General features: G+C 39.2%; 2 protein-coding genes across 5 annotated transcripts; one reads left to right on the forward strand and one right to left on the reverse strand.

The window, feature by feature from the left end:
- Positions 1-728: 728 nt before the first annotated feature.
- On the reverse strand, positions 729-17,931 carry LOC100117712 (regulator of G-protein signaling loco). Of its 4 annotated transcripts, none has more exons than XM_001601826.6 (18): positions 16,850-17,931; positions 14,702-15,127; positions 13,933-14,281; positions 13,258-13,833; positions 13,028-13,128; positions 12,118-12,559; positions 11,483-11,695; positions 5,147-5,254; positions 4,568-4,792; positions 4,234-4,457; positions 3,966-4,161; positions 3,147-3,359; positions 2,352-2,625; positions 2,132-2,277; positions 1,978-2,061; positions 1,760-1,901; positions 1,593-1,684; positions 729-1,508 (listed from the first exon to the last, which is right to left on the reverse strand). In XM_001601826.6, exons 2-18 carry the CDS (start codon positions 15,076-15,078, stop codon positions 1,134-1,136), a joined length of 4,137 nt encoding a protein of 1,378 aa, XP_001601876.1. In that variant the 5' UTR covers positions 15,079-15,127; positions 16,850-17,931; the 3' UTR covers positions 729-1,133. The 4 variants fall into 4 exon arrangements, with proteins under 4 accessions (XP_001601876.1, XP_008209535.1, XP_032452507.1 ...); XM_008211313.4 differs by having other exon boundaries at positions 1,754-1,901; XM_032596616.1 differs by lacking the exon at positions 3,147-3,359.
- A 96-nt stretch (positions 17,932-18,027) lies between these two features.
- Positions 18,028-21,695, forward strand: LOC100117750 (sphingomyelin synthase-related 1). Its single transcript, XM_001601855.6, has 7 exons — positions 18,028-18,269; positions 18,732-18,912; positions 18,992-19,341; positions 19,446-19,774; positions 19,862-20,005; positions 20,114-20,265; positions 20,375-21,695. Coding segments are annotated over exons 2-7 (1,377 nt in total). The 5' UTR covers positions 18,028-18,269; positions 18,732-18,911; the 3' UTR covers positions 20,776-21,695.
- The last annotated feature ends 320 nt before the right edge of the window (positions 21,696-22,015 follow it).

Below are 22,015 nucleotides of genomic sequence, written 5' to 3' on the forward strand. Positions count from 1 at the left end.
CGCAGATATAATTAATTAATGATCAACGTTTTTTATGATTCTTTTAAAGTAATAATTATGTTTTTTGTGTTAATACATTTTACTATCTAATTGTATGTATTAGGAAAATTGTTGGATTTTCGAAGCGTTCGATGAAAATTCGTTACGTTGGAAGAAAATACCGTAAATATTGAATTTAAACGGTTTTCGATTATTTCATTTTTTATTAATGTTGAATTTATGGCTATTTCGGATTCAAATAAGTCTAGGTATAACTCCAGTATTCACGTTTGATATCTTTTTCTAGAATTTTGTCAATAATGGATTTGATATAGCTCAATAGTCAGTTATTCAAACTCTTGAAGTAGTTTATACTTACCATAGAGTGTTACGATGAGATGGGTTGTCAGTAAGTTTATCTTAAACGTATTTTTATAACGTTAATATTATAAAATCAAGTTTATCAATTAATTACATAGCGTTTTAATTCTTATTCACTCTAAATGAAAGTTGATATTTACAAAATTGTTCGCGACATCAATTTTTAAACATTTCTATAACTAGATACAGGTCAGATAAAGTATTGGTTATAAAAGATATATATATATATAATTTATCAGTTCTAACTCCACCTAGACAGTAGGTTATTATAATTGAATTTAGTTTGCCCTGAATTTTTAGAATAACCGATAAAATAATAAGAACTCTTGAATCATCGCTGTAAAGAGAAAAAGAACAAAAGTCATGAGTGAAACATAGTTTATATAATTTATTTCTCTGTTTATAATATTATAAAAATTAATAATACTCATTTTGTAATCGTGAGTTATCTATTTATTTCCGAGTTTCTTAAATAGAATAAAAAACATAAATACATATAACAATTTCTTTTAGTCTTTTCATGTCATGAAAGTCTCTACAATTCATTTTAGTTTTTTCCTATGTCATAATGTTATAATGAACTACATATTTCAAGGCATTCATATTAGTATAGCTGCGCATTTTCGATTCTGACTGCCTTGCATAATTCACATATAAGCTTTTAATTACATTCTATCATAATACATTCTTGCTATATAATCTCATCATTCGTTGATTTCCGTCCATTAAAGCCATTTATAGTCTTTATAAAACTGTATTTTCCACTAAATTCATCAAATAGTTTTCTTGTCATAATTAGTAACACGTTGAAACGGTCTTGAAGGTAAAACGTTATTTCGCAAAGAATTCGATAAACTCTTTGGTTTTGGTGGAAGAGGTGGTGGTTTAGACAACTTTGTCGGCGAAAGTTGCGATAGATCTTGATTGTTCGCTTTAGTCGACTTTAGTTGCTGATTGCCATTCTCAACAATTGTTTTATCGGCGTCAACTAAAGTTGAATCTAAACTATTTGAACTATCCAAGCACCTTTCGAGATTCGACTTTTCTTCTTCGGCATCATAAAATTTACTAAAATCACTATGTCCAGAGAATATACGTGATTTCCGTCGTTTCTTATCATCGGATGGCTTTTGTCCATTTTCTTTATTCTAAAGATTAAGACATATTTTATATATAACTCTCTATCTTTATGCATTAATTATTATGGTTAATTTAATGTTCTATTGTCTCACTTTTAAGAAATCCGGAAGTTCGAAATTTATTTCTGTACCCCTTTGATCTTCGAGTCTCGATCGCTGAGCGCGTTTAAGCCCTTCGTATAGATCTGTAATAAATATTTATATTAAGTTTCTAGTTTATGCAAATTATTAAAATTCTTAAAAAGAATCAGTACTTTTACCATCTCCATCAAATCTACTAGGTAGCTGAAGTTTTACACCGTTGCGCCATTTAGCTATAAGAGGCGGTTGCGGTCGATTACTTTCGTCATTCCCACAATCAGAATTGCTTTTTTCACTCGTATTGCTGTTCTTAGATTTCGACTGCAAAAGTGTATCAGATTTATAAATTCATTGATTTAGATCTGAAAGTTATGTAACTGTAAAAACATTTACATACCTTTTTCTTAATATGAAGAGTTGAATCTCGCGAGAAGAATTTGCTTGAAAGTATAGAAGAACCTTCAGACTTTTGACCATCAGACTGGAAATGAAAACGGTTTATTATTATTTAAGGTTTTCATGAATTAATCAAATAGTAAACGCGTACATACCTTGCACGAGCCTTCGTCTTCATCGTATTTGCTCTCGCTTTTACCAACCCGAAGTTCTTCAAACACTTTATTAGTTATTTCATCAAGGGTTGGTTGACCTCTTGGTACTTCCGGAGTTTTGAATAATGATGCGTCATCAATGTGTTCTAAAAAGTAACAAATAATTGTAGTATTATTGTAATCTCGTATCTTCAATACAAGGAAATACGATAGAAAATACCTTTGTTATTTGAAGTAAGAGCGAGTCTCGGAGGAGCATTCATAGCAGGAATATCCACTGAGACAGGATGTCCATCAGCCCAAATTGTAACAAGATCAAGCTTAAAGCCGTATTTGTTTAAAAGTGGCTTTAATACTTCTTTCAATGTTCTTCCTTTATGAGCCACAACGCTTATCACACGACGAGATGGTAAATCCACCTTAATAACTTTAGTTGGCAAAACTTCAACTTCTTGGCTGGCTAATACTGAACTTGGATACTTGAGATTAATGATCTGAAATATAATAAAAATTTAATCATCCTATATAAATGTGATTTTTGTAATGAGTAAATAATTGCGACGTGTACACTAAATAATACAGTATAATTTATAGTATTTTAACAAACACCAAAATAATACCAAAACCAAAATTCAAATTTTTCAAAAAAATTAAATTGTTAATGGAAAACCATGCTTCTATGGCTATAAAACCCTACAAATATAATAAGGATACAGTAAATTAAGATTTAAGTATTTAAGTTTTTATGATTTAAATAGCGCTGTTTATTCTTTAAATGAATTATGATAGGTACTTTCGGTCTGATTGTGAATGTTTTGACTTCATGTACAACATGAAGCTATTGTAAATAATAAATTTCGTATAAATTCTACAACTTACAATGACATGCATATCAACAAACGTTTTTTCATTTGATTAAAACGTTACTATTTGATTTCTTAATCGTAAAAAGAAAGTCTATGTAGTGTACCCTTAAGAACTGGACGGTTTTAACTAATTTAAAACAAAAACAAACCTCGTTTGTAGCAAGCATAAGGACGTCGTAGTTTGAGTACCGTAGAGCGCGTTTGTCAAGGAGGCGCGTAACGACATCTCGGACGCTATCCGAATGACTGGTTGGTATGACCGTCGTCGAGCCGTCCGGGAGAATAACTCGACATAGGCCAGCGCATTTAGATACATGAGTCTCTCGCTTCTCGTTCGACTGTCCTTCGCAGGACGAGGCCGACTACAAGTTAAAATTATCGATTTCGAACTACTTCTCCTTTACTCTTATTTTAAGGGTGAAACATGGTAACGTTTAGAAATACAGCGCAGAAAGGAATAAATCGTTTCAACTGAAAAAGAACCATTGCTATCTCAATGATTACCTGTATATTTGCTAGATCATTGACTTATTATTCAATAACTACTTCGATTTCAAGTAAAAAAATTTATTAAAAACGTGAGAAAATGAAGGAATTAAAGCAACTATTAGTATCACTATATAGATTTGAAAGAAGATATAAGATTTTGGTTCACCTAGTTTCACCCTTTAATGCTAAGTGCAGTAATTTGCAGTGATCGGAAATCGCGTGTCGTGTTTGAAGCTCAAAGTCATTAAAAGAATTGATAAGTTTGTTTTTATCTGAAATACTAATTATACGTAAAAAGAACTCACAACTCGCAAGCAAATCAAACAAAAAGAAAAAAAACAAGCCAAATCTAATACAAACATTTTAATTTTACAAAATCTCTATTATTATGTATGCAAAAACTTATCACACAAAAGTATATATTAGTTTGAGCTGCGAAAAGGCTAAAATCTACTCATAACCAGAAGATTATATCTTACGTGTTTAGTGAATGACTGTCGTAATGCAAGATCCCACGACGCAAGAGACGAGCGACTGCTCGAAATGGAAACACTGTCTTCTTCGTTGTTATTCCCTTCATTGTCTCGCTGTATGGTGGAGAAACTCTTGTAAATTTTCTCTCCACGGCTTGGAGTTTTGTTGTACTCCGATTCACCCCGATCTTTTGATTTTGATCTAAAATATTATTGATATGAAATATTCACTCGATCTAGTGATATTATCGATTTTATGAATACTTTTAATTACCTATTTTTTCTGTGCCATGGAAGAATTGATTTTCTGCAGCGATCCTCAGCATCGGAATGACTTTTCTTCAGTTTAACAGGTGAACTCGTTAAAAAAAGATCCCCGTCTTCAGGTGACGTATCGATATCGTCGCACCCATTTTCCAAACATTTTTGATATATGTCTGATCGGAGAAAACGAGGATAGCTATCGAACTTCATCAAATTGAAGACTTGTTTTTGTGCCTGAAATTAACATTCATTGGGTCAAATTTATACACAATGAAAAATAATTAACTATAACGACTAATTTATTTAGCAAGTTTGTACGTAACGCAATCATGATTCTTTAGTACCTGTGCGAAGAGATCGGCGGGAGCGGAATTCAGCAACTCTGGCGTAATTTTACCTGCGGCGTGACTATCGACGTTGACGGGTTCCGGGGCATTATTTGACAAATGCCGTTGATAAATTTGCGCCGCCAGTCGCTTCCGAGCAACTAAGTCTTCCGTGTCGGAATAGCGCTCGCATGCTGCCCAGAAGTAAATGTTCTCGTGACTAATTTCTTTTTTAAGGTATTTCTGTGAAAAATTTGCTATATTAAGAACTTGAAAAACTGGTTTCAGGTGAAAAGAAAAGCAATGTATGCCTTTTTTGGTTGATGATGACAAAAAAAAAAAAGAATTCGAATACGTATTTTTAATTTATTTAGCAGATTTTTAGCGCGAATTAGTTGCACAGCCATTTTATATATGAAAAAATGCGATCGGAATCATGAACAAGCGATTATTAACAGCTGATTCATAAGCCAGTGAGAGCGGTTTGACACTCCATGTGTTTTGATGACGCTTACTCATCCGGTAATTGGCACACATTTTTAATAATAGGTTAAGCGACGTAACAAAAATCCACTCATTGGCTATAAATGTACTCACTGCGAACGTTTGTAGACCCTTCGGATCCTCCAGTAGCTTTTCGAAGCTTATGGCCCAAGTGTGAACTCCGAAGCCTGTGGTTTTATCGCACGACTCTGTGCTCCCATGCTGAAAAAGAATTGTTCCGTCAGTAACTTTGCGCACAATTGAAAAATTTCAAGAGAATACACTAAAAAATTGTTGTGAACTATGATTTTGGAAATTATCATTACTTTAACGAAGTCCGCAAAAAACTTTAAATGACTATAGACGAAGCACATGTTTGTTTAGCGAATGCTAAACGAGGAGTATGCAACAAGTGTGCCTGCGCCGGAGACCGGAGATATTCTAGACGATGACGTTACTCGCAAGATAAGGCAGACTTTCAGCCTGTTGCCCGTCACGAAAAGAAAATACTTTCATTGTTTACTTAAGAAAAAAGACGATAAAGGATGCATTGCTGACGAAGAGTAACCTTTTCGCACATTTCGAAGAAATACCAGATAAATACGTTTTTCGAACAAAGGAAATACAAATTTTTATTACTTGACGCGCCTACACGCAAGTTCAATTATTTATCGAGTAAAAAAAAAACTCGCGCAAGCCACAGAAAGATACAGGCGTATCTGAAACGAGTACCGTATAGACAGAAAAGTAGAGATTGCAGAGCGGACGACAAAGCAGAAAACGCTTTCTAAACACGCGGCGAAGAAGGAAAAAGTCCGAGAAGTATAGTGTATACGGCACTGCCTAACGGGGCACACTCAGCGCGCGCGAAGGATATTCATTCTCATCACGTTCCCAGAACGGTCAGGCATCGGCATAATTAGCGTATCGAAATGTACTTCTTTTCGTGCACGAAAAATGTCTCTTTGTTCGCTTCTCAGAAGCCGTTGTAATAAAATATTATTCGCCATTGTTTTTTTTCAGCCTGAACCCGTTGCGCGATCGAAAAATGCTACAGGATAGTCGATCGTGATTTTAAATTATAACGATTATTAACGAGCGATTTACTGAGGCGTTTTTTTCGCGACAGGCGCGTTCTTATGCAATGCTTCATCCGCGAGAGAAAGTTTCGTTCCGAACGTTTGAGTAGTTGAGATAGGATTTAAAGGAACTTAGTTAGATAAGAGTGGAAGAGCGCCAAGTAAAAATGGAGCAGCCACGAATCACATTAGCGAGGAATGCGTCTACAACTATGCGCTGCACGCGTTCGATGAACCTTTGCGATAGCGTGAGCGATCAACATATATAATTATCAATCAGATAAACGATGCACTTGTGTAGAAGATCAATTCTACTTTCATCGTCGAAGTGAAAAAAAATCAGCGCATCACGCTTTAAAAAAGCATTATTCAAACCATGTGCGTTTGCGATTATAAAGTGTGATAAAACAACGCTATTTGCGCCAACAGCCAAAAAGGAAACCCTAATTTCCGTTCAGGGTCGCTCGTATAAAAAGCCTTACGTAAACGCTCACTAATACTATACTTTCGGTCGAAAATCCTCCGAACCACATGACAGCAGTAAGTAGATACGCGCTTACTCAGTGGCTAATAAACAGTTTCATTGATAACTTAATTACCGGCGACGAGGCGCTGCAGTAGTCCATTGAGAGAGCGAGACGGGCAGTTTTTACACATTAATTGAAAGCCCTCGATAACTCGTCGTCGCGCGAGCACATTCTCGCATAATTAAAGCCCACATATATCATTAGCAATGAATCGCGTCGCGGCGAGTGTGTACGGCATAAACAGGCGCTCGATAAACCGAGAGCTCGGATGCACTGCTCGAACGGACCATTAACCGGATCAATAATGAATAATAAATCACGCATCCTGCCTACATCTATACACGCTCCGTTCTGTATTACGCGCAAACACAGTGGCTTTTTCTCACGGCGTTTCAATAAACACACAAAGCCAGCGCACGCACACGGACGCTCGCGAAGTGTACACGTATGTATAATATAATACAGAGAGAGAGAGAGAGAGAGAGAGAGAGAGAGAGAGAGAGAGAGAGAGAGAGAGAAATATTTTTCAAGGTGCTGCTTCTCTCCACACTCGACTGCACGCGATCTCTCTCTCTCTCTCTCTCTCTCTCTCTCTCTCTCTCTCTCTCTCGCTTACCGTGCAGCGACTCATGCTTCGCCGGCCGCGAGACTCGCGGCTTCTTTCTCCTCTTTCTTCGTTGTACGCCCATTTAATCGTCTTCCTTCCGGGCGAAATTCGAGCTTGATACGGCTCTGGGATTTCGAAAAAGTCGCGCCGTAGAAGCAGACTCGCTCGCTGCTCTCTTTCTCTCTCTACGACTATACGGACTTTTACGACTGGCGATGGCCGGGCTCCGCCCAAACAACACTACTGCACTCGACCTCGATTTCGCTCCTCTTGTTTTCTCGCGCGCGAGTCCCCTCCGCGCTGCAGCCGAGTACCTGGACCGAACACCGTACTTGGTAGCGCATTCGCGCAGCACCCGCGGGAAATTTGAATTTGCCGAAGCGCCGACTCTCTCGTTTCGGAGCAGTGCGATTGCGTGTCAGCTGAGCTATTTGAGAGACTCGCACGCGAGGCGAGGGCGAAGAGAAGCGGGCGACGCGGGCCGTCGTCGCGAGGAGCCGCGCTAATACTGAGAGGCTAACCTCTTTGACGGCTGATCTCTGCCCGATGAAGTCGCCGCTTGTACCCCCACCAGGCCGGCTTTTTCCTCGGTCCCGCTCTCGTTACTTTCCTCCTCCTCGTCGTCCTCCTATACACTCCCCCTCCCGTACGCCGTCTCCTACTGCGCGCGATGTGGACGTTCGCGTGTTGTATGTACGCTTAGCGCTTTGCGCTGCTCTGCGCGCTTGTATTCGTACACGTTATGATGCGTGAGAGGGCGAGGGCTCTATCCGCTTCCGAGGGCACTGCGTCGACCGGGTCCAGTGGGATATATAGTTAGGCTCGCTCATTCATTCGGACGGTCATTCATCGGGCTCCGCAAGCGTTCGTACAATGCTCGCGCAGCTCTTGTTGAAAAGACGCATTGGGTTTTGAAAGCGTAGATGAGTGCGTTCGGTCTTTTTATACTCGCATGTAGGGAGTAGTGCATCATTCACTGGAAAAAAGATTCGTAATAAGATCACTGCATTGCACATAACTGAATTGATTCTGCGAGAACTTTCCGTTCATACCTTGAAAAAGATCTAGAAACGACACCACTGCGCACTCACTTCACGAGTCGAAGCTATGCAACCTCTTGTTGAACTGATTTTAAAACAGAAATATTGGACGCGAATAACGTTCCATGAGGCAACTTTCAGTAGACCAGCGAAAAAACACTGCTCGAAGAAAAAAAACAGCGGTCAAATAAACCGTTAAACTGTTTGTATGCCCTGCGATCAAACGCAGACAGTTTGCTATAAATAGCGAGCGGCAATTGGCCACTGGCAAATCTCGAACAAAATGAAGAAATTAACCATCATCAGAGCAGCAGCAGTAGCAGCAGCGCTGGAAAAGCATTAAGCGCCCATCAGTCTGCAGCGCCGAAAAAAGGATGTTCACTTAAGACGCTCGAATCGAGTAAATCAAGCACAGACGTCGGCGGCGCGGTGAACTCGATACCAAACACGAAATTCGAGCGTCTTATTCAACAGCAGTTGCGAATAATGAGTTGCTCTTGTGTTCTCTCCGCGCGGCTCCTCTCCAGACGAAACCCGATCCGCAAATTTTTCGCGAACAACGACGAATGCGCAGAGCTCGTTCGTTCGCCATCAAGCGCGCACTAATGGATCGGCCGTGGCCGCGCCGGTCTATCCCCCTGTGCGATGCGCAAATCAAATTCTGCGTGTGCACCGCACACACAGGAAGCGATGACGCGACGCCGGTCGAGCAAAAGGAAACAGTACCGTAGCTCACGCGCGGGGCCCTTCGTTATTCGTTCATTCCGATGCGCCGCCGTTGCTGTATAGCTACGTACGTATCTGTATATAGTGTGTGCGGTTAATGCGCGCACGAGAGAGAGAGAGAGAGAGAGAGAGAGAGAGAGAGAGAGAGAGAGACGCGTAAGTGTACATTGTACACGGCTGGCTGAGCGCCCAGAGTTTACAAGAGTTCAACGCCGGCCGATGGATGTAATGACGATTCCGTGCGCTCCGGAACCCCGTGAGCTGTTCACATCGGAGAGGAGATGCGCAGCAGCGGGGAGCGCTCGAGAGAGCAAGATGCATTTCCGAGGAGGGAATTGCGATGTACGAAAGAAGATTATTCGCCTTCGGTTAAAATGTCTGTTTAATTAGGCACAAGGCTGTTTGAATTTATGTCTCACTCGCATGAAAAACGCACGTTCTAGCTGCACATAGACTGTCGATTCAATTTCTTTGCGAAAGAGGCTCGCTGAAAATAAAAGAATTCTTAATCGATTTTGCGCTCGAAACAATGCGGTAAATCGTGGCATAATGCACCGCCTGAGTTTTCAAAGGAAAAATAAATAGAGTCGGTATACCTCGGAGGGCTTCAATTAGCCTATCTAATAGCTGTATAATTTAAGCTTTTAAAGTTGCGTGCACTGGAGGCAATTCACTGCAGCCGGAGACTGTAATGTTACGTTTCCAGCGTAGAGAGTCCGTTTTATGCGCACCGCTTGATTTTTTCATGTGGGTTGACGTTGCGCGCGAGATTTCTCATAATATATCTCGACTTGTTTGCGTTGACGATTTGCTGACTTAAGTGGGTGAACTTTATGGTTACGTACGATCAATTAATTCAGTTCATATTCTTTTTCATCCTTACACAATGAGCAAGCCTATCCGTGCATTATTAATGATTGTATTATGCGGGCGTTATTTATTTACATGGAAATAAATTAGATGAATCAAATTCGTGCTACAGTTTGAATTGAAATCAGCTCCAGCTAATATGAAATGCGTACAATTGAACAACTGTGAGTGTGAGAATATTTGGGAGAGACATGATTACAAAAGTTTAATTTATCTTAATATAAATTGCCTTGTTAGAGTCCCACGGTAAAAAATCACGGCAATACACAGTTCGAGAAGTTCGCATCCAAGTTGCGCAATTGTTGAACATTTGATTCATAACCGTACAAAGGAAACGATAAAAAAATATTTATATTCCTTTCTGTCGACAATTCAAAACCCTGAAGTTATGAAAGAAACTGTAAGTCTGTCGGTGAGAGAATGCATACACTTATGCCTGCGAATTTTCCCGCGAATTTTCTCGGGAGCGGCGCCGCTGGAACAACAGTTATTATAACTCGCGACTCGGCATAAACAATGAAGTTCCGTAATTAACCGAGCCGCAAATCGAGTATCTCTAATTATCGCGCCGTTCCACGGATATCGAGCACTTCGCTGCAGAGCTGCAAGATTCATCGCGCCGTAATGGCAAGGTGCGCGTGGAAACAGTTGAAGAGAAGTGCGAGAAGTACCTTATTCTTCCTTTCCAATCTCGCTATACATCCTGCCAGGCCGCACATCTTCTGTATCGCGCTAATTATAGCTAATAAAACGCGGCATCTGTATCGGATTGGCGGATCTAGGAATTTTATCGCGCGAATGAAAAATGTACACTGTACATACATGTACGAGTGATTTCGAATGCAATTAATGAAGTGACTCTACGAGCTTCATAAACGATGGAGTAGCTTACGGTTTTTGTTATCAGAGTGGACGCGTGTACTTTTTTTCAATCTCGCGCGCGAAATTCAATTTTCACTCGAAAATAAGAGTTTAATCAACTACCTATCGCGTCATAAAATGGATTACTTGATAAAGGTTACTACATTTTAATACAACTCAGAGGATTAAAAACAAAGTATAGGCACACCTGAAAATAATGGTTGCTGTAAAGCGTTATACAGATAAGATTATGAAACAATGGGGATACTAAAACACCTTAAATCTTCGTTTGTTTTAGCGATAAGCTTGTGTAAAAAACATCAAAGACTGTTTTTATGAAAAAAAAAAAAAAGATTTTTAGTATAAATGCTTCAACCTGTGTTGTTGCCGTTTTACGACAATTTAAAAACATCGTGACCTTTCAAAGCAAACCTTATCGTGCCAAAACACTATTGTTCGTGAATTCTTAAGTTTTCAATACTTACGCAAATACATTTAATATCATTAGAAGAATAATCTAGAAAAATACTTTTAACAAAAAATAAGCAACAATAAAAATAAGAACAGCTTAAAAAAATTAAAAATCAATTATCGGTTAAGCATGTGCAACGACAATATTTCTTTACATACTGTCCGCAAAGTACACAAAGAAACCGGAACCGAAGGCTGGCGTGAAGAAAATGTAGAGCCGTATTCAACGTAATAGGAAGAGACAGATGTAGGATGCGTCGTACACTTACCATACAATCGTCGTGCTCACAGCCGGCAACCTTTCGAATCTCCTGTAAGCTTCCCCAAGCCCTCGACACCTTGTCATTGGCCTTGCCCGTATGACTGTGCGGCAAAGACTTGGTCGTGTTGCAATGATCATCTGACGTCTGAGACTTGGAGCCTGGGCTCGTCTTCAGGTTTTCCATGCTGTAGCCTTGTATCTTCATACCGCTTGTGTAGACCTATAAATTGATTTTATTGTTATTATACTATTTGAATTGCATTAAAATGGTATACAAATCGACGCGAGTGGTGTTTATTTTGGAAGTCAAACTTGAGTATTGATATACCTTAGTCAACAAAGCAATAATAAGGTACCGACGAATATTTATGTTACATAAAAACTATTTTTTACAAACCGGTATTGGATTCTTAATTAACTACAATAGAAAAGTAATATTATGAGTTGCAAGATAATGTTCAAATGTCACTGCAAAACGCACGTGCCGGTATACTTATACTTTTTACACACACTCGCGCTAATAGTATACAAAAAGAACCGTTCGAATTCTCCCCACCACGCTCCGTTCTTCCATTCACACTGACGCAAAATATACGTTACTATACCGAAACTTAATAAGATGAAGTATAAATAAATAAATACCTTGGGACTGAGCCTGTCAGGTACCTCCACGTCCATGCGCGCGAAGAAGTTGCCGGTAGACTTGGAAATGTCCCTGGCTGCTCTGGCGGCGGATCTCGCGTGCAGCGTCCCAACGGACAATGTCGAGGTGTAGCGGGGCGAGCGCGCTAAAGCAGCGAGAGCCGCAGGGCTGGCGCGCTGATGGCATTGATGTCGATGGGCGAACCGGCCAGATGGCACGGCGGGACAGCTGACGATGCTCCCCTCTCCGCCGTTGCTGCTGCTGCCACCGGCGCTGCGCCGACTCTCGGCTCGCGAGCGCGATTCCTTTAGCTCCTGGCAATGCGCTAGCAGACGGCCCTCAGGATAGTCTTCCACGCTGCAGTAGTCAGCATCAGTACGCGGCGGGGATGAATCCACCTGCTGCTCCGCATCGCTCGATTTGTCCAGGTAGCCGTATGGCCTGTTGACAAAATTTTTATAGGATTTTTTGAAGTAACTGTTTTACTGCGTGGGGTGGTATTTTCTCTGATATTGCAATATGAATATCGGGTTTACAATAATTGAATGTATAAAATTAAAAAATTTTGGACCCTAGTCGGCGATTCTTCTAGGTAAAGATTTCGGATAAGAATGAGTTATGAATTACAAAAGATCCTACACAGATTCAAAGGAAGTTGTATGCATGACACATTACGTTTTGATGATCAACCGATTGCGACACGCCTAGGATAGAAAACTAGTTTGGTAGCCGTTACGGAGGCCGTCACATCTTAAGTCTTTTATGTCAGGATAAATATATACCTTCTTATGATCTGTATCATGAAAGATGGAGTTATTATTTTGATCGTAAGAAAATTATCCACTTGCACATACAAAAATACGTTTACAGTTCGACATGAATAATAAATCATTACAGAAGTAAACTCACCTTGGAAAATCGCTCCATCTTGGATCGGAGATGGCTCGAACAGTTAATTTTGATCCGGAAGGGTCCTTGACATTTCTTCCCAAGGAAGAAACGACAATACTCTGAAAAATAGATAATAATACTGATTGAAACTGAACAAAACATTTTTGTATTTAAAAAGAAGATGCCCAGTGATTTTAAATATATTTTAACAGCTATTTCGTTATCGCGTGAATAAATTCAAAGCTTACCCTTTCATGCGGATAAGACGGAAATTCGACATTGAGATTCCGATCTGAATGGCACCCACACTCATCCTTGAAGCCAATCCCAGAGTCACTATTGCTTGAATGAGCAGTAGAAGTACTAACGTTACTAGGTTGAGGCGACGACGGAGCTTCTCGATGATTCCTTCTGTTATCGAACAAATTGGCATCGCCCTCTGCCGTATCCGCGATATAAAGCGTCTGTATGGCACCAACCAAGCCATCACAACTTGCAGGAAACTCTTGGCAGGCATTATTGAGTTCGCTTGCCTTAGTGCAGCCAAAACCGAAAGCTGCACAAGTGTTTGCGTGTATTGCGTGATCAGTCAGCTTCGAATAGATTTTAAAGACATGGCAAGAATTGGAAGCGTTATCTTTTTCATGATTATCGTTTACATCTCCTACATTGGCAGTAGCCGATTTGGTGAGGATACCAAAGTGTAACTTATCTTCGTTTGAAAAAGAGTTGCAATAGACGATGCGATATGAGGGATATTCAGCGATCACTCGGCCTTCGGTATTGGCTAGTTTTATGTTTGCTACGTGTATTGTCAGTAAGACCTGTAATTGAAACAGAAAATGTCATGCAATTATTTTGAATAAAATAAAATGTTTTTTTAGCATCCAAGTTACCATTTACAAAAGAATGTTTCTACATACCGTAGTGGGATCGCGTTTTTCAGCCTTAATTCTCTTGATGCATTTTCTAACTAGCGACATCATCGACACACTGTGCAGATGACTGGGAATATCGATGGTTCCCAGATAGCCGAGCACCGCCCTGTGAACGATTTTCTCGGAGTCGCGTTTCCTCGAGGATGGCGGTGGCGGTGGCGGTAGTGGACTTGACATGTTCCATCGGTGAGTATTCGTTGGAACAGATATCCTGGTAGTGCTCGCCTCAAACATGGCACCTGATTGAAGGTCTCTGACGACCTTTGCTACTCTGCACTGTGGATGTACAGTCGCGGACAGTCCCGAACTTCCGGATGCGTTGCTGGATCGAGACCTGAAATGAACGAGATTTGTTTAGAATCATTGAGCCAATAAGTAAAGTTAAGAGAATAATATTATAGCGTATAAAAAGTTTATAATGTCAATGTTACGCATCTGAAGGGACAAGCATTTATAAACGTTACGTCATACTATTTTATTTGCGTATATGTTCGATGTTCGAAAAGAGATAGCATATGATTCGACGGATTCGAAAAATCACGATGAATCATCCTTATCAGGAATTCCCTTCAGTATACTGTGACTAAACGCTGTACTATAAAATGTTTCGAAGATTTTATTGATCATAAAAGGATCTTCTATTCACACAGTCCGTAACGTATGACAGCATAAAAGAAGTCGGTATATTAATCCAAACATACGATAATCAATTCTAAACATTTGATGAAATTCGGACATGGAAAAATATACCAACCTATATCTGGGTCTGGATCGGACCTTCGTAGACGCCTCGTCCTCCTCGCTAGAATCGCTGTAATAGTGCTCGGCTATCTGCAGTCTGAGCAGTCCGTTAGACCGTCCGATCAGCCGGACGACGTCGTCGTGCGGCGCTTTGCCAACCCCGTGTCCGTTGACAGCGACCAGGTAGTCCCCGGAGCGCAGACCCGCGAGTTCCGCCGGACTGCCCGGTACGATGCAGCTCAGGATGCAGGGCTGCTGCCCGGATATCGTGAAACCGAAACCCTTGCCACCTCGGGCTAGCTCGACCGTTCGCGAGCCGTAGTTCACGCGCTTCTTCTTGCGCCGGCTGTGCTGCGGTTGCTGGTGGTGCTTCTGCTGCTGTTGCTGCATCGTGGCAACCTCCCTCTGCGTCCCTCTGCGGTCCCTCTGCGGACACCGGCTGTGGGAATGAAATTTCTTCATTAGTTGGTGGAAATTTATAAGTTTACCTCGATCACAAGAATTTTGATTTTTATTCATCGTGTGTTAACTCTATGCGTATAGTCTGTGGCCGGCAGAAGGCAATAAAGCGATACACGACGCGTCGGTCACCGAGTAAATATGATGACTATACGGAAGTTGATGCGCACTCCTTCCGGCAAAGGGCTAACTCAATAACCTCCCCACTTTATGACGAGGGAAATCGTTTTTAATTAATCTACGGCAATTGTAATAAATTTAGCATATCCTGCACGGGCACCTAGACAAACTAAACTGCTAACTCGAAGAAATTTACATAATCAGTCATTTCAAATAAAATGTGTACAAATTTGATTGCATTTCTGAGTCTGAACGAGCGCTTTTGAGAGATACTAGCATTTAGCAACACAGGATTCTCCGCCGCAGGAGAGACCAAACACAAGTTTCGTTTTTTGGAATTTGAGGAATGACCGGCTAAAAAAGTTTTGCTAACGCTGGCTTTGGATCGCTGTGAATTTCCCCTTATTAACAGGTAGCCTACGGCACTGTCGCGCAATACGATTGGTAAAAAATGTAATTTATAAAAAACATTCTATACTCGCGTGTAATTTCGAATTCCGTGACGTGGTATGAGCGCATAAATTACTTCAATCTATAATTCGAGATCGCATATTTCAAAGATAGCATCTCTAGAACGCACCTTAGAACCATATCCACTAGACTATGCGTGTAATAGAGGAAAAGGAAAAATCGATCGTACACAAGATTAAGAGCACAGGTGTCTCGAAAAAAGATTATTCGGGCGAGCTTCCGGAGAGAGTCTTTTTAGAGCACACGCACGCGCACACGCATAGAGAGAGGCGCTTAATGAGGATGTAACGTCTTAGTGTGTACCTGGCTGTAAGTAGCAGTGCGTGAGCGTGTGTGCGTCGGTGCAGGTGCTTGTACAAACAACTTTCGGGGGCATGCGAACGGAACGGGTCATTACGCATGCCAGTTTTAACTGATACATGCGTCTAATTCACCGAGTTCTTCTCGGATCGCAATTAAGCACGCGCTTCTCCCTTCATTGTGTGTTTTAAAAAACAGGAATTCGAGTTTAAAACGTATCCTCGTTTCCATACACGACGTCGCGTTCGAAAGGATGTATCGGCATCGATGGAAAACCGCAGATATGACATAAGTTTAGCAATGCAAGAATTAAATATCTGTAATTTGACGTATATAAGAGCTAACGGGCTTCGCTAATGTTGCCATGTAATGTAGCTTATATCGAGTGTCGCTCGCGCATCATGGGATTAGCGTCAAACGGCTCGTCACGTGAAATATTTGTGACCGCAGAGCTGCGGCATGTAAAAAGGAGCAACAAATATGTGCCGAGAAAAGAAATCTCTCGGCTATCATACATGTACCTACGAGCTATACTTTCTCCTCTCGGCAATCTCGTTGGAGGTTAGTTTTCAAACGACAGGCAAACATTAAATACTTTCTATTTAAAAAGCGCTAAAAAACGGGCTCGCTCTCCAGCTAATCGACTATGCCCCGTCCGAGCAGCACACCATCCTGTATCATTACACCGTAACCCAGTGCCTATATGCGCGAGAAAAAAAATCGGCACGTAGCACATTTCCCTTTCGAATATCTAAGTCCGCATCACAAAGGACACTGATGCAGGTATACTTGTATAGGTGCAGCGACTTACTCGTCAGTGTGCAGCGTAAAACCTCGTCCCCCTCATTCTTTCTTCGCGACTGGGTCTCGATCCTGACGCCTCTTCACTGCAGCCGGAAACGTCTCCGGGCTCTCCAGGATGCACACGCACGCAGCCCTCGCGCTGCTGCAACACCACCACCCACTCGAGCACTATTACTACGCGCGCGTATGCGTATCGCGGAATCCACGATGGAAGTCTATGAGAACACGGTCTAACGGAGCACCAGCAGCAGAGCAGCAACAGGTTGGTTCGCGTTCACTAAGTATTAGACGGTGGCACGATAGTCAGCAGCAGGAGCCTCGGCGGCGACGATAGGAAAACATTCGGCTGGGTTCGCTGGCCTCGGGAACGCCGCGTCCTGTCGCCCCAGTCTCCTCGATATGGCAGCTCACTGCTGCCGCAGCTCGATTCGCCATCTTCTATAGCCCCGCCGCTCGATTCCGAAAGTCTCGTCTGCGCGTCGTGTGTATAATACCGCCGATCTCGATCCTTTTGACGCTATGGTGTACACACTGTACACAGTACACTCAGCGCGCTGGCGTTTCCATGGCGGCGCACGAGCGCGGATCGACTTTCGAGATCGATGATCCTTGGAGTGGGGGTGGAAAGAGCTGTGTATACGTATTATAGCGCTCGCGACGCGGGAACGACGGTGAAATTTGAAATTTTTCCTTCGGCACGGATTGACATAGGATTAGCATTATATGGGGCCTATATATTTGCATATAAATTTATATTTGTTGATGCAATAATTGTGTTGGAATGTACGCAATCAAATTTTAAAATGTCGAAGCGTTATTTTTATTTGACAGTATATTATGCGAATATTATGCTTCTTTGAATAGATTGAATTGATTTAGAAGATTATTTGGTATGATTTTCTGCGAAGTAAAATCTAATAATTAGAATAACGATGCAATTTAGCTGAGGACCGAGATCCTACTTACAATTTGCTGCGCGAAATATCGAAGTTCTGCGTAGATCACGACTTATTAATAAAAGTCATGTTTTTCTTTCAACTGCCGAACCAACAACATTTCATCTTTATTTATGAAGCATTTTCACTGTAGAGTACCCTTCGAACAATTATTATTCAATGTGTGTTTAAATTTGGCGCCATTTAGACCTAGCGTTTCCCGAGCTGAAAAGGTGAATGGAAAAATGTGGCAACATCGCTTCGGCCGAATTCAGTACAGCGTCAGCTAGTCACAAATATTTTGACGAAGCACTTGTTTATCACGTAGAAAATTTATTCAAACCAAAGAAAAGGCGATAAGTATTGGCGCAAAACAAAGACTCTTCATTTTGTAATGAACAGTAGGACATTGAACGTGATGAAAGCATTGTGTTGTAGAAAGTATTATAAAGGAAATTAACAACGCACGGACAGTGAATGACAAGCTATGAGGTAAACACCAAAAAAAAAATATATATATGTGTGCGTATTTATGTGCATTATCAGTAAGGTTATGAAATCTACAGATAAAAATATGTACTGAGATTATCTCTTTGTTATCATCGATTGAACAATAAGCAATCCTCATTTTTTGTATCATTCAAGAGTAATGAACACGTTTTCATTTTAATCAGACACACATTTTGCTCATCCTTGACTTCCTTGTTTTAATTACTGTAATTAAGAGTATGATAAAAAATATTTTGTTTCTATCGTTAATTAATAGACATATATACTACTTATAAATAAAGAAAATGCCAATGCTTTTGAGTCACTGAAAAGTCTTGAGTATTTATGTACAGTTATGTCCTACTTTTATATTTTATGATAGATAATTTTCAGTTGCTTGCCAGAATGATTAGATTCCAATTAATGCTTTGTTTCTAATATATTTTCTGTTTTCTGACTATATAGACAAGTTCAACAGTGATAGTTCAAGATATAGTTCTTTGTCAAGATGAAAGGAAACAATGGTTGGACACAGTTCAGATAAAGGTGAACTGTTATGAGTCATTGGAGATGAAAAATCCTGTCAGTCTGCTTTCTTTCATCGTTCAAGACAGTTTGTCTCTTGCCTCCTCAAACATTTAAGCAAGTTAGTCTTGAACATTTTAGTAAATATTCTTAAACAATATTAAAATTTAAACTACTCTGATTTATATTGCATTTTTTAGTGATCGATCAACAAATGAGGGAGGAGCAGAAATTAGCGTCAAGAGCAAAAATGAGACCGAAAAATGTTACCGAGTGGAGTGTTAACGATGTAGTCAATTGGTTAAATCAGACTGGCCACGTGAATCCAGACGTTATTAGCAGATTTAAAGATCATGAAATAGATGGAAAAGCATTATTGACTCTGCGAGAAGATGATTTAAAAACAATGTCAGGTTTGAGGATCGGTGTTATAAAAAGATTGATCATTAGTATCAAACAGTTACAAAGAGAAAATGTCCCACTTTTATTAGAACTGGGGCACATAGAATTGTTTCCTTCTCAAAATTTTTTTACTTCAAAAAATACTGATGTGAGTATATTAATTATTACTATATATGTATTACATTTAAAGACATATATAAAATTTAGTTACAGAATTAATAAAATTAAAATTTGGCTAAATTGTATTTTTAGTTTACTCTAAGCCCAGGAACGAATGAGGGTTCTATTGATCAGGAATTTTACTCTGCATCGATATCTGAGGATGGAACTGCCTCCCAATTACCTCCAGAAATTTGGAAGGCGTTTATTAGTTTAGGTTATTTATTTATTGTCACGTGGATAACTGCCTTTGTGATGGTCATAGTTCATGATAGAGTGCCTGACATGAAGAAGTATCCACCATTGCCAGACATATTCTTAGATAATGTACCACACATACCATGGGCATTCGATATGTGCGAGGTAACTGGAACGCTGCTCTTTGCTATATGGCTACTTGTTCTTATATTTCATAAATATAGGTGAATATAATTTATTTATTATGAATACTTTGAAAAATAACTATCTGAAAAGATAATATGATAAATTGTATATATTTTGCCACTTAGGTTTATACTATTAAGAAGATTTTTTGCTTTGTCTGGCACAGTATTTTTATTGAGATGTGTTACAATGCTCATTACTTCTCTGTCAGTACCAGGTGCACATCTGCAATGCCAACCAAGAACTATTCATATCACAGATTCATCCAGGTTAGTTCATTGCTTTGTTTACTTCAAGTTGATTTTTTTTTTTTTGATGAGAGAAAATTCTAAATCAATCACACATTATTATATAATATGTTGTACTTTTTCCAACAGCTTTTACAACGAACTTTACAACAAAATTGAAATGGCATATGTGATATGGAGGGGTGCTGGTATGTCTATTCAAGGTGTTCGTACTTGTGGAGATTATATGTTTAGCGGACATACTGTAGCTCTGACAATGTTAAATTTTTTTATTACTGAGTGTAAGTAAGGTTCTATAAACATTATTAGGGTTATCATTTTTTAAATACGCTTATTAAAATATTACAAGCACTAAAGAACATTTTCATTAATGATTGCTATGCTTTTCAGATACTCCTAGAGGTCTTTATTTTGCCCACACATTTACGTGGATGCTAAATATGTTTGGTATATTCTTTATACTGGCTGCACACGAACATTATTCCATTGATGTTTTCGTTGCGTTCTACATAACGTCTCGACTGTTTTTATATTACCATACATTAGCCAACAATCAAGCACTAATGCAGCGTGATTCAAATAGAACGAGGATTTGGTTCCCATTGTTCAGTTTCTTCGAATCGTCTGTAGATGGAATAGTACCTAATGAGTACGAGACACCGTCGGTAATCGTTTGTAATCTAATTAGCGCTGTTAAGGACGGTGTCAATCATCTTCGATTATCTTTTATCCCTCCAAGATTGGAAGAGAAACAAAACGGCGATGTGAACAGCACAAAGAAAAAATTATAATAAGATTTTTATCGAATTAAACTACGTTAAAAAAAGAGGCTTTCAAGGGAGCGCAGCTTTCTTTAGGAGAATTATAAAAACAGTATGTTTATATTAAACTGATTTAAATTTAGTACTGACTGTAAGATATGCATTGTTATAAATTTTTTACAACTTGTGTTAAATATTTTTGAATAACAATGTTATCTCTTAGTTTAGTGACCAAAAAGTTGTTGGTTTAAAATTGTTTCTTTTTTACTATTTCGAAGATAATTCGAGTCCTGTAATAGTATGATAATATGAATGTGATATGATGAAATGGCTTTGTCATATAAACACAAGAGTCATTGAAATATGATGATATTCTTTAAAATGATGTTTGATAGGCTTTGAAAATTAGTAATGTATTTTTTAATGCCGTCATCTAGTGAACGTGGAGCGGGATTCATTATTATTTATGATGCTGTAAAATAATATCAACAGTTTTTTGTTTCGATATCTATTCTTTAGATGGAAATAAGAAACTTGAAAATATGTATCATTCCAAATGTTTGACACTCAATATATTTTCTAAAAGTTGGTTAAATTTCAAATTGACGTCTAAAATGCATTAATGAAAGTCATGTCAAAGGTGCTGATCAAAGTAGATACGTGTACAGAGAAATATGCAAATATTTCAGAATTTCGTGCTTGTACAATTAGAGTAGGCACAACGTTCCGCATGCTATGTAAATTATCTATGCTAATTTCACTCTTATCACTCACATCATTAAAAGGCGTAAGAACAAACGTGAAAAGTATGTAAAGTCTCTATGAATATGTTCAAAATTGCCTTCCTAAGTGTACAGTACTCGAAAAGAATTATTACTTTTTCACGAATCTATTTGTAAAAATTAACTAAATCATAAATATACCAAGTCGATGATAGGCTTTGTAAGGAATGACTGTAATATATATATATATATATATATATATATATATATATATATATATATATATATTTTTATTTATTACACAATGATACAAGATATCGAGTTTTATACAGTGCCGCACAACGGCTACGTCTTTGCCAAACTGAATAAAATACAATTACTAGCTGTAATATTGAGTTCTGAAACTGATGATGCTCGTTGCACATGTGAACTCAGTTTAAATGTATATATATTTATATTTGATATGCAATTTATTTTCGTTATGTTGAATCGTTATATTGTATTCAAATATTGAGCTGAGCTCAAAGTTTTCCGTTTGATTCATTAGG

The sequence above is a fragment of the Nasonia vitripennis genome, chromosome 2 (assembly GCF_009193385.2).
Source record: "Nasonia vitripennis strain AsymCx chromosome 2, Nvit_psr_1.1, whole genome shotgun sequence".
Taxonomy (NCBI): Eukaryota; Metazoa; Arthropoda; class Insecta; order Hymenoptera; family Pteromalidae; genus Nasonia; species Nasonia vitripennis.